The sequence below is a fragment of the Staurois parvus genome, unplaced genomic scaffold (assembly GCF_062004578.1).
Source record: "Staurois parvus isolate SC_StPar_1 unplaced genomic scaffold, SC_StPar_1.0 ptg000031l, whole genome shotgun sequence".
In the NCBI taxonomy this organism is placed as follows: domain Eukaryota; kingdom Metazoa; phylum Chordata; class Amphibia; order Anura; family Ranidae; genus Staurois; species Staurois parvus.
This window is the reverse complement of record NW_028317827.1, coordinates 2,465,275-2,478,223: the sequence shown is the minus strand read 5'-3', so window position 1 is coordinate 2,478,223 and position 12,949 is coordinate 2,465,275. Positions and strand designations below refer to the sequence as shown.

The 12,949-nt window shown below is 41.7% G+C and overlaps 1 protein-coding gene across 1 annotated transcript in view; it reads right to left on the bottom strand.

Moving 5' to 3' along the window:
* KCNJ3 (potassium inwardly rectifying channel subfamily J member 3) overlaps positions 1 to 12,742 on the bottom strand; it is a 323,174-nt gene extending 310,432 nt beyond the window's left edge. Inside the window, exon 1 of the mRNA XM_089659642.1 lies at positions 11,116 to 12,742. Coding sequence (XP_089515768.1) covers positions 11,116 to 11,787 — 672 coding nt within the window. The 5' untranslated portion in view covers positions 11,788 to 12,742. The remainder of the gene's footprint in view (positions 1 to 11,115) is intronic.
* Between the last annotated feature and the right edge of the window lie 207 nt (positions 12,743 to 12,949).

The following is a 12,949-nucleotide window of genomic DNA, read 5'->3' as shown; positions in this document are numbered from 1 at the left end:
CAATAAAAAACAGATGCCCATTGGAAACAGAAACATTCAGCCGTTGGCTTTACTAAAACCCTCAAACAGGTCTACTGCTAATTCAGGGGACATTATTGAACTAGCAATGCATATTCCACAATGGCCCAGGAAGAATTACTCAGAAAATGCTTAAACATGTTGATACCACAATATATGAAATTGCATCCAAGCCTAAGCGTAAACTATTGGGTGTTTCTTCTGCTGCTGCTGGTAACATGTCTAAGGACAAAGGGTAATTCTGGCGCACAGAGATAGCTTATCCAAAATAATATGATATCAAATACAATATAAAACATAAAATAGCCAACTGGCTGTCAGGGCACTATAATGGAGAACCGTCATTTTAAACGTCCATAAAAGTGTGTAAGTCCTAAATCACTTGCAAGTCAGGTGGCATCAGCTGTCCTTAAGAGTGGTGCCAACTCTAAATACTGAGGGAAGAGGGAGAGAAAAGGAGGCACCAGCTACGTGCAGTAAGTTAGTAAGCCATTTATTACCATAGGATAAAAAACACTCACAAGATTTAAGAGAAAACAAAGCTCATCTGTAGGTCTATGAAGGGCTGCTCCTCTCTGTCCAGCAGGTACCGCCAGTCATGGTCTAAAACGCCATGGAGATGGAGTTGAATACTCATATGATGTAAAGACCAGGAAGAATCTGACGTCACCAGAAGAGTCAGAGGGCCAGATGTGAACCACAGAGTGACACAGACTGCGCTCTCGGAGCCTCTCGCTCCTTCTACAGGCCTGCTACTTGGGAATGTTCTCTAGCAGATAGAGTGAGAAGTTACAGTGTATGGGGTTATGAATATTTATTCCACCCTGGCTAATCCCCAAGGGGTATATGCTAGCAGTACCTGTATAGGTTTGTTTGGTGCCCAGGGCAAGGATGAGGAACTGCACCCCCTATAGTACTCCTAATACATGCAGTAGAATGGCTGTACCACCCTGTGCCCATTCTCAGCCCCCTTTGCACCATATGTCCATGGTTGCCCTGGAGAGTTCACTACACTCCTACATTTGGCCAGTTGCTTGCTTTCTAACAAATAGGAGGTAGTTGCCTATGTCTGGTATGTTTTTGTGTCAGCTGTGGGTTGAGAGTGGGCAGTTGGAGCATGTGTGGCATCAGTATCATGAATCTGTGCCCTGTTGGTTGCTAGCCACTGATCTGGGGATTGTGTGTGGTGAAGAGGCACCCTCTCTACTATTGTGCCCTGGGCAGCAGCCCCTCTTGCCCATCTGTTGTCCAGGCATGCTAGTGATGTGAAGTGAAGAGAATAACTATGTGGGAAGATCTTCTAGAAGGTCCTTCCTTCTCAGGCTGTGCTTAGAGTGGACGTAGTTTCAGGAAGTCTTTGCCTTCCAGGCTTGCTGCCTGGGGAATAAATTTGCATGGAGAATCCCTTGGCTCCCAGGCTCTTAGCCTGGAGAGAAAGCCAAAGTCCAAGGAACCTAACCTGGCCTGTGTTAGGGCCTGTTGAGTCAGGAAGTGGTTACTCAAAGGAAGAAACTTTAGAGGAGTCTGCCAAGTGCAAAAATATCTAGGAGAGCTTAGAAGAGAGGTGAACTTTCAGCCGCTGAATGTCTGCTTCTCCTCGTCTTCCTCCCACAGACATTCAGTGGCTGCAGAAGGAAAATGGAGAGCATTGGTTCCTCTACATGCCACCCCTGCCGCCTCCCTATCCCTGTCTTGCTGCTACAGGCCCCTGTGTGCTCCCCTGGGAATACTATCAGGATTGAGAGTTGGGAAGGGGCCAGTAAATGTATCATTTACTGGCCTCTTCCTTGTCTTATTGAAAAGAGTCAGAGATCGGTACCGATCAAAGCTGAAACATCAGAGGTCTGTTTAGATCCCTGATATTTCACCAAAGCCCCCCAACTGGGTACCTACAAATTTTTTTAAAACAATAAAAAATAAAGTTGTAAATAAATAAATAAGATAGGATAAAATGGTAAAACAAATTTCTAAAATAACAAAAATAAAAATCTACTGACACCAGTGGCGAAACTACCAGGGTCACAAAGGTCACACTTGAGACTGGGCCCTGGCGTTCCGCCACTGTGGGGGGACCCCAAGATGGCAGGAAGGGGGCCCACTGAGGGACCATAATAAAGGGTCCCATGATGGGGGGCCCTTCATTGTTTCTTGCAACGGGGCCCTAAAGGTTCTAGTTATGCCTTTGGCTTAGAACAAATTGCTGCCAGATGGACACTGCATGACAACCTCCTCTCCCAACTCTTTAAGGTATCTATGATTGCTCACGAAGGACATGAGGACCAGTTCCTGTTGGAACGCTGCTCCTGCAGTAAGAAGGGCCACTAACAGAGGACAATAGAGGATTTATTGTCATTGGTAAGCTGCTACTGAAACATCTAGGGCCATCAACTAGTTGCTCTTACCCCTGCTAAGGGGAGGGTGCAGCTGAATCATCAAAGCCATCACTAACTTTACTACGGCTACTAAGAAGGTTTGAAATATTTTACTATTTTGGGGTATTCTGTACCCCCAATCATCTTTCTCTACAGAACCGAGGCAGTATTTTTTGCCATTGCAGATCACTAGCAGGGAAAGCAGGAGAGCTCATTAAATGTTAGCAGCTCCTTGGGGGGTCATTGCTACACGTATGTGTGCTATTTCACTGGGACTATGTCAAAAGACTTAAAGCAGTATTAAACCCAAAAGAAAAAATGTATTATATTGCAGATGACCAATTCTTAGATGTGATGACTGCAATCATTTTCATTTTAAGGCTTTCTTTTTTTCATCTGGTGATCCTGCCAGTAAGTCTTTTATTTTTCAAAAGAACAAGCTCTCCTGCAAATGTATTGATTTACATGAATGAGACAAACCATTTACCACTGGTCAGCTTTACTTCGCCAATGCCACAAAAAAGCTCGGTGAGGCATGTCAAGGTGTTGGGCATATTGTAACTGGGCTTTATTGGGGCATTGGCTCAGTAAAGGCTTCTTTCTGGCAACTCAACCCTGCAGCTAATTTGTGTTCAAGTGTTGTTGTATTGTCCTCCTTAAAAAAAAAAAACACTGTATTTTTCCAGAGCAGCCTGCATTTCTCCTGAGGTTACCTGTGGGTTTTTCTTTGTATCCTGAACAATTATTCTGGCAGTTGTGGCTGCAATCTTACTTGGTCTATCTGACTTTGGCTTGGTATAGATACCCAAACTTTCCACTTCTTAATAAGTGATTGAACAGTACTGACTGACATATTCAATGCTCTGGATATCTTTTTATATCCTTTTCCAGCTTTATAAAGCTCCATTACCTTGTTAAGCAGGTCTTTTGACAGTTCTTTTCTGTTCCCCATGGGTCAGTATCTAGCCTGCTCAGTGCATCCACGTGAGAGCTAACAAACTCACTATTTACACACAGACACTAATTGCAATTTAAAAAGCCACAGATGTGGGAAATTAACCTTCAATTGCCATTTTACCTGTGTGTGTCACTTTGTGTGTTTGTATCAAGGCCAGACATTCCAGGGGATGTAAACTTTTGAGCCATTTGGATGATTTCTGTTATCACTGTGATTTAAAAAGGAGCCAAACAACTATGTGATAATAAATGGCTTCATATGATCACTATTTTTAAATAAAAGACAGTTTTCTTGCATGATCAGTCATATTTTCAATATAAATGCCAAATATTCACAATTTTTGCCAGGGTATGCAAACGTTTGAACACAACTGTTGCTCTTTTTTAAGGCTTTTTCTCCTTTATTTTAACATAGTAATTCATAAGAATATTACACTGTCTTTCCCTAGGTGACTATTCTCATTCACTCCAAACTTATTTATATTAGGGTGGGGGGATTAGCAGTTTACAGAAGGAAGATAACAATGTTGGTTTTTTCGGTTGCACTCACAGGAAGTGACAAGGACTTTGCATTTCTGGGATGATCAACAGGTATTTTCTGTAAGTGCTGAAAATGTGTTTAGCCTGAAAAAATAAAACTAATGTAGTCACTACATATACAGGACTGGTAAGCTGCAATATGACAGCAAGTTATGCAGTGGAATAACGTCCTTACAGGATGTCTCCAAGTTACAAGCCAACCTCAGTACACGGTTAAATTGGGCAACTATGTGGCAAGTGTGAGGTTTAATGTTGATAAATGTAAGGTTATGAACTTGGGGGCTAAGAATATGCATGCATCATACATACTAGGGGAGTACAACTGAGGGAATCAATGGTGGAGAAGGATCTGGGAGTTCTGATAGATCACAAGCTTAATAATGGCATGCAATGCCAAGCTGCGGTTTCTAAAGTGAGAAAAATCCTTTTTTGTATTAAAAGAGGTGTGAGCTGCAGTGAGAGAGAGACATAATTGTGCCCCTATACAAATCATTAGTAAAACCTCATCCAGAATATGCAGGTCAGTTTTGGGCACCAATTCACAAAAAGGATATTAGAGAAAGTACAGAGAAGGGCAACCAAACTGATAAGAGGCATGGAGGAGCTCACCTACGAGGAAAGATTAGAGGGACTGAATTTATTCTTTCTTGAGAAGAGGAGATTAAGGGGGATATGATCAACATGTATATATATATCAGTGGTTCATATAGTGAACTTGGTGTAGAGCTATTCACCCTGAGGTCATCACAGAGGACAAGGGGGCACTCTTTATGGCTAGAGGAAAAGAGATTTAATCTCCAAATACAAAAAAGGCTTCTTCATGGTAAAAGCTGTGGAATAGATTCCCTCAAGAGCTGGTTCTGGCCAGCTCAGTAGATTGGTTTAAGAAAGGCCTGGATTAATTTCTAAATGAACATAATATAACTGGATATTAATATTTATAGGTTGATCCTGGGAGTATCCGATTACCTCTTGGTGGGATCAAGAAGGATTTTTTTTCCCCTGCTGGAGCAAATTGGATCATGCTTTTTGCCTTCCTCTGGATCAACTGTGAGTATTGGATAGTTTATTGGGAGGTTTTCTATTTGTGTGTGTGTTGTATGTTTTTTTTTCTGTTGGTTGAACTAGATGGACTTCTGCTATTTTTCAACCAGATTAACTATGTAACATATTACATTTTTGTTCTTGGGTTCAGCTATCCTTTAATTTAAAAAATATAAAACTTAAGCATATCAGAGGGTTTCCAGGAGGCATTAGATAATTACCAGCTAGCAATTTGCACTTATAGGATATCAGCATATACACTATATGGCCAAAACTTTGTGGACACCTGACCATCATATTGCCCAAATTATGTGAGCACATCTCCAAATTATTAAAATTCAGGTGTTTCCAGCAAAGGGTACTGTTACAGCTTACAAAGACTTTTTAGATCATTAAAGGTTGTAGCGTAATGCTTGAATAAGAAGTCTTGGAAATTATGGAGAGTTAAAGAACATTGATCACTTTATTACTGTATGACATAACACATACAAATAGGCAACCAGGGGAATTGGGACCCCCCTCCTCTTAAGGGCGTTAGTAGTGTTAGATCTGCTGGTTGTGGGCACTGCAGTCTGTGTCCTAATACAATAAAGGTCTTCCAGAGTGTCTGCAGGGTCAAAAAACCTTGTGAGCTTTCAACCTTCTGGAAACAGCTTGGGGAAGGCCCTTTTCTGTTCCAGCATGACTATGCACAAAGCCAGGTCCATAAAGACATGGTTTAATCTGTTAGGTGTAGTCCTGACCTCACCCATACTGAAATACTGATGACAAGACTGAGCCAGGGGGCAATTGCCCCCCGGGTCGCTCTGATACCCAGTAAAAATGCTGCACCGCTTCTACCACAGACATGCCTAAAGGCTTCCTGCTGAAGAGGAGTAAAAAGTCTGTCGGTGTCCTATGAAGTGCAGGATGAGAACTAGGACAGAGCATGGATGTGTATGCTGTGTCTGAGCAGAGGCCGTCTCCATGCCCCACCTGAGGCTCCATTCTCCCAGCAAGCCCTGACCGAACCACCCCGTCTCCTCCCTTCAGCCCCAGCCACCCCTTGCTGGCCAGTTTGAGAACCTTGAGATGGTGCAACAGAGAGTACCTGGAGTGAAACTTCAGTTTGGGATGGGGTCAGGAAGAAGCAGGGATTGAGGGAGAGTGAAAGGGGGGGCTGAGTCGCTGACCAAAAGTTGCCAGTCAACCACTGATTGGAAGTCAGGTCTTCTCTTTCCAGCATCAGTATCTGACCTCATAAATATTTTTTCTGAACTGAATGGGCACAAATTCCCACAATAAACTCCAACATTTTGTTGAAGGCCTTCCCTGAGGACTGGAGGCTGCTATAGCTGCAGAGCCAATTCCATTTTAATGCCCATGGGTTTGTAATACAATGTCCAACAAGCTCATATAGGTGTTATGGTCAGGTTTCCCCAAACCATTGACCATATAGTGTATGTTTTTTGCTTAGTCAGTGCTGTGTAAATAATTCAGAGAGCATGTTATGTACAAACATCTGAATGTCATCCAATGACTTATCAAACAAACTGCACTTTCATCTATAACACATTTTGATAATTTCTCTACTATAATTTTTATTGTCCAACTACTGTAGTACTTTATCTGACTACAGTAAAGATATCGGATTGGTTGCCTCAGTTAACTGAACTTTATAAAGTCATAAAAATTGCTGTTATCAAATAGGCTTGCAACCCTGCTGCTTCTGGCTTGCTAGAGCTGTTCATCCGGAGGTAAGTCACACACTGCATTGCTTCTGTAACTTTCAACTGTGCACCCGATTAGTAACAGTTAAAGCGGAACTAAACCTTAAACAAATCTGTAGCCTCCCTCATATGTCTGTCCTCACAGGTTCCCTTTAGCATTTGCTCAAAAGTAAAATTATACTTAACCACCTGAGCTCCAGAAGATTTTACCTCCTTCATGAATTTAACTTGCAATTGCGCAGTCATGCAATGCTGTTGCCACACAAAATTTATATCATTTTTCCACACAAATAGAACTTTCTTTTGGGTTTATTTGATCCCCACTGGGTTTTTTAATTGTTTAATATATACACGAAAAAAGACCAACATTTTTGAAAAAAAAACATTTTTTAAATTTCTGCTATAAAACCCCATAAAAAAATTAAAAAAATCTAATTTCTTCATAAATTTAGGCCAAAATTTATTCTGCTACATGTCTTTGGTAAAACAAAAATCCCAATAAGTGTATATTAATTGGTTTGCGAGAAAGTTATAGCATCTACAAAATATGGGATATATATTGGAACTTTATTAATTTTTTTACTAGTAATGGAGGCGATTAGCGACTTATAGTGATACTGTGATAGTGCAGCGGGCAAACTGATGCTGAGGGTAACTGACTAACTGTCACTGACATCTGCAGTGACACTAATACAGGGATCAGTGCTAATAATGTACGCTGTCACTGTACTAATGACACTGGCTGGGAAGGGGTTAATATCTAGGGGTAATCAAGGGGTTAATTGTGTGCCTAACAAGTGTTCATGTGTGTACCGTGTGCTGCTTTTTACTGCCATTGATCTGATTTCCCTAAGCAGGGAAAATAAGCAAAGAGATCTTTTCCTCTGTACAGAGCCCTGTGTTGTTTATCAACACAGGGCTCAAGTCTGTGATTCAACACATCTGATCAGCAGGTCTCAGCCATGAATCATTGACCGGGATCTGTTGACAAACTCCCACCTGGAAAAAGCTGGGGAGAAGATGCCATCACCGGTAAGGGACCTCACAGGCATCGGACAGTTGGAATTAAGATGAGTATTTTTGCCTTTATTTTTGTTGTAAGCAACCTTACATGGCTCGATTGTCTCTCAGTCAGCTTGCAGCTGCCCAAAGGATGCTACTGAACAGTGACTAAATCTGATAGGATGCAGTCACTGTACTGATGATAACTCACTTTGTTAATCAATTTTTAAATCGACTTTTGCCAAGCCAGGTGGTGCTTGCAGAATCACCCATAGCTCAAATTTTGAATGATTAAGCCCAAGCCCTTTAATGCCAGTGTAATGGTCAATGACAGTCTCTTCTACAGGGTACTGGGAGAGGTGTCCTTGTTTTTTTGTGCTTTTACAAATTGCCTTTAAGCCCACAGAGGACCTATAAAAAAAGTTGAAAAAACATGCGATGTTGCATTTTTTTCCAAAGACTCTTAAGTGACACATACTTTATATATTATTTATTTTTCTAGTTTGAATTTCCATTTTGTCATTAAGGATAGACTAAGCAAGTGCACTGATCAGAATAGACTGCAGGGAGGATAAATGACAGAGCTACCACCACAAATCAATAGCGTTGGAACCTGACCAAGCAAAATACAGTCAACAAACAAGTAGACTCCTCCAGGTGATCATTAAGCAAGAAAGTTATATGAACAAATAAATGTGTTGATCTATAACAGTGACGGATGAGGTGCTAAATGAGCATCCAGCTAAGTATTTACCTACGGATGTAAAAGGCAACGAAAGTCAAGAAAGGCCTTTAATAACTAGCAAAGGTTAACCCCTGAAGAGTCAGTAAATCCGCAGTTTGTTACCCTGACGGCACCAAATTATACCATCTGCAAAAAAAGGCCAGCTCTGAAACACGTACAAAATGCATTATGTAACATGGGTGTATTTGAAAAAAAAAATGGAATCCTATTCACTTAAAGGGCACTGCCACAATTTATTTTTTAAATTGTACAAGATGGTTTTACTAGAAAACAAGGGGCACCATATGCTCATAGCACACAGCTTTGTGACTTTGGATTTTGCAAGCATGGGAATACCTGAACTCCAAAATAGTATTGAGTTTAAAGGCTGACACACGTGGCTCAAATTTGGGACAGAGAATTCACTAAAATTGGAGCTGTGGGTGTTCCTGCTGGCATCACCTGGCTGAACTACAGTCGATTGTTCAATCCACTTTTGTCAAAAGAGCCAGGAGGAAAGTTATTGGCTGAATAATGCCAGCAGCTAATCAGATGCAGGCACTGTTTGGGTATTCTGATAATAGCCAGTCAGGGGGGATTCATCCATCTGCACTGTTTACAGTGGATGGAGGAATCTGTTTATTTTCTTTCATTCAGCCAACAGGATGAACAAAAGAAATCTCTGCATATGTGTCCATCAGCTTTGAGCAACTCAAATCTGTTTATTGGTTACAAAAAGACTTAGCAGGCAGAAAAAATTTGCTCAATTCCAAGGTCACAAAAATAGAGAGATGCCATGTTGTTGAAACAATGCTTTTACTTGGCATTGGTCAGAATTCTGTGTATATAGAAAAGAAAACATATCACAACTTGAATTTGGCTTGCTAGGGATGTAATACACATGGAGCCTACCCATGGAGTGGGAAATGGCCATTCCTGGATAATTTGCTCAACTGTTTAACGTATATATGTAGGCCTCTATGGCCTACATGATTGTAACGTTTGTGATTTTAGGTGAATTGGACAACATTTGGCCTATTTATGTCTGCCTTTCTCAACCTTTTCAACACAGAGGAACCCTTGAAATAACTTTCCAGCCTTAGGGAGCCCATGCTAAAAATGACTGTATCAGCAACTCATGAATAGTGTGATGGCTGTGCGAAGAATACACTTGTGAACATTGGGAAGAATTACCCCCTTACAGATAGCTAATGAAGATCAATGGTGTCAGTGGGAACTTATCTGAGATGCAGAAATTGTTCATTGCTCAAGGAACCCCTAGCACCCTCTGGAGGAACCCTAGGGTTCCATAGAACCATTTTTTGGAAACCCTGCTCTATGTGATATTCTGGAAAAGAACCTTGCCACAGCTCATTCTGTGGCTATTGAAGAGATGGATTGTTTCAGCTGACCATCTACAATAGAAACATGTATGAGTTTGCTTCCCTCAGTTATCCATAAAATGTCCAGGCCATGAGTATTTTGTGTGTACGCACCAGTCCTCTTCCAATAAATATAACTAGTAACATGCAATGGTTTGTGGAAACCATTTGAATTGTGGGAAGGATGATGTCTTATGGCTGACATTTTTAATTTGGTTTGGGTCATGGGTCTTGTTAATGAGTACCTATTGCAAGTTTTAGCTATGCAAATGATGCCCCTATGGTCTCTAGCCTAGTTCTGTCCTACAAAGGAGGACCTTTGCAAGATATCAGTGCACACATATTTATGAGAACTGGACAGGCAGTGGTTTGACCATTCCCATTCCTCCCAACTTTCTGAGATGGGAAAGAGGGAATATAGGCAAAGTGCAAACCTCTGCCATGTCCCTAGTTACATGGACCATGAAGAACTCATACACAAAAAAATGAATGGCTAAACCCACAATAATTTTTTCATCACTATACGTCCCTTATACTGGCTTTCAAAATAATGTGGTAATAAAAAGATCTGTGTGAAAGGTTTAGTGCAATGTTATATTTTGGTAATTAAGTATTGCTTTTATTTTAGAGGTCTCCATGTCTGTCCAAAAAGAGGAACAACAGAGGAAGAAAGAGGAACTTGCTTCTAAAAAAGGGACAGTTCCTCCAAAAGACGGACAGTTGGGAGGTATGGATTCCCTAATGCATGATCGCCATTTAGAATGCAATGCTAGTTGATACTGTGCACTCTACAGCCAAGCCTATACACAACAGTACCTCCACAACTGTCCTTAGCCATACACTATATTTTGTTGCAACAAAATAGATGATAAATCATGCTTTTAGATCCTGCACAAATACAGTCACAGTTAATACCTTTGCAAAGCTTTTCTAGGTCACCACATTTCAAATGTAGATTTAGTGGAAAGTGTGAAAAATCTTTTAAGCAAACTGTGATTTTTTTTCAGCAATGATATTTTTACATTGCATCTGACTTTTTTGTGTGCTTATGTGTGTGTGTTTTTTTTTGGCATTTGCAACAAAAAGTTAGCCTCAGTCTTTTTAGATGTTTACAAATGTTTTCATATTATTCATTCTCTAGTCTTTTATGTATTGATTTAACATCTCTGGCAGTTTTCTAAAATAACCCTTCAATCAACATAATGAAGTCGTATAACCTCCAAGCTAAATTTGACATGGAGAACATGGCTATTTGAAAACGGCAGGGCTGTGTTATTTTATTTTTTTCAAACATGCTGAACTTCATTGTACCACAAAGGTTTAAAGCTACAAGATTCAAAAAAACATATGACGTTGTGTATACTTACTTTAAGCAATTTACAGCGAATTTGAGCGGAGACCATATGGCTGTTTCTGAGGTTGCCCACTCTGAACATCAGGGTGAGCTTGCCATCCCTCATGGAGATGACGGCATGTTCGCTGAACATGAGAGTCTCTGCTCTCTTTTTGGGTTGGGACATCTTAATAAACATGCAGCCTATTAAAAAGGCATCAACGATGGAACCAAGGATGGACTGGAAAAGGAAGAGAATTATTCCTTCGGGGCACTTGTCCGTGATGTACCTGAATCCATACCCGATGGTGGCCTCAGTCTCGATGAAGAAGAGAAAGGCAGATGGAAAGTTGTAGACGTTGGCCACGCAAGGTGTGTAGTTCTCGTCATGTGCTCTGTTAAGATCCCCTCTCATGTAGGCAATGACCCACCACATGGATGCCATGAAAAGCCAGGCAACGGTGTAAGTTAAAATGAAGATGAATAGGTTCCAGCGCCATTTAAGGTCCACCAAGGTGGTAAAGAGGTCAGAGAGGTATCTGCTGGTCTCGCTTCCCAGGTTCCCATGCTGGACATTGCACCTGCCGTTCTTCTCCACAAACCTCTGCCTTTTCTTTTTGGGGGCAGCTTGATTAAATCCAGAGCCACTGGAGGAAGTGGTCACAACCTGATAATCGTCCCCAAATTTCCTTCGGAGTGCAGACATAATATGAAAAAAAGCAACAACAGCCAGATTCAGTGGATGTGCAAATCAATGTTAGTTTATTATTCTGGCCTTTTGTCGTCTCTTTTTGGTTGCCTTCCACAGCCTGGGTACCTGGCAAACTATCGTTCTCCTGCGCCAAGCTACAAACCTGATAATCCGTCAGAATCCATTGAAAGGTTGCGTGAACTGGTCAAAGCAGGTTACGAAACTGACTGGCAATAGCTTCTTAAACACAATACAAATGATCTCATTATCTCATCCTCAGATCCCTATCCCTTTAGCTTGGGTTCTGCAGCACAGCATCTCCGGCAGCTTTTGCGTTGCCTATAAGTTAGCATGCAGAAAGAAACAAAACAAAAAAAAAAGGAATAGAAAAATATAGCAATCTGGTTACAAGAGTGACAGCGAATCTCGCTCCCGTCTGTTCAGGTGGAAGTCTTTCAGGATGGCTCTCATTGAAAGTATCACTGAGCAAATGCACATGGGTTCGAGCGAAGGTCCAGGCTTGCAGTCTCACAGAGGCATAGTCCCCCCTCCCCTTAAAAAGAGAGGCTCAGCAGAGCAGAACTGTCTTGTGCTTGCAAGGATTTGAGGTTGCAACATCCAGCTTGCTTTCTCCAAGCAACCTACTCTTCCTATAGCTTCCTGGGATGTTGTGAACAAAAGACACTAATGATCCTCAGAGCTCACAGGGTCTGCCTCTATCCTTATACTCTTTGCAGGAGATCCTTTTGAGGGTCTGACAAGGGGAGGGGGGGTGGTGGTGAGGTGGATGGCATGAAGGGACCCAGCTCAGGGAGATTTAGCTCCAGTCTTTTTTTCTTCTCGGGGGAGGTGGAAGGATCATGGTGATTGTGGTGAGTGTGTGTTAGGGAGAATGGAGATAGTGTTGGTGGATGTGTGTGTGTGTATATGTGATCAGCTGCAGCGATCCCTGACTCCGCCTGCTCCTCTCCTCTCCTCCACTCCCCATCTGTACGGTGCTTCCAGACTGCAGTGCCCAACACACACAGACAATGAGGACATCTTCCCACACACACTTGTACAGCATGCACTACCATTCATAGGGCCCATCACATCCAGAGCATTGCACACATGCACCATTGCATGCACATCAAGGCAGGTGCACCCAGGAGCACTGGTCCTTAGGAACCATGGACTG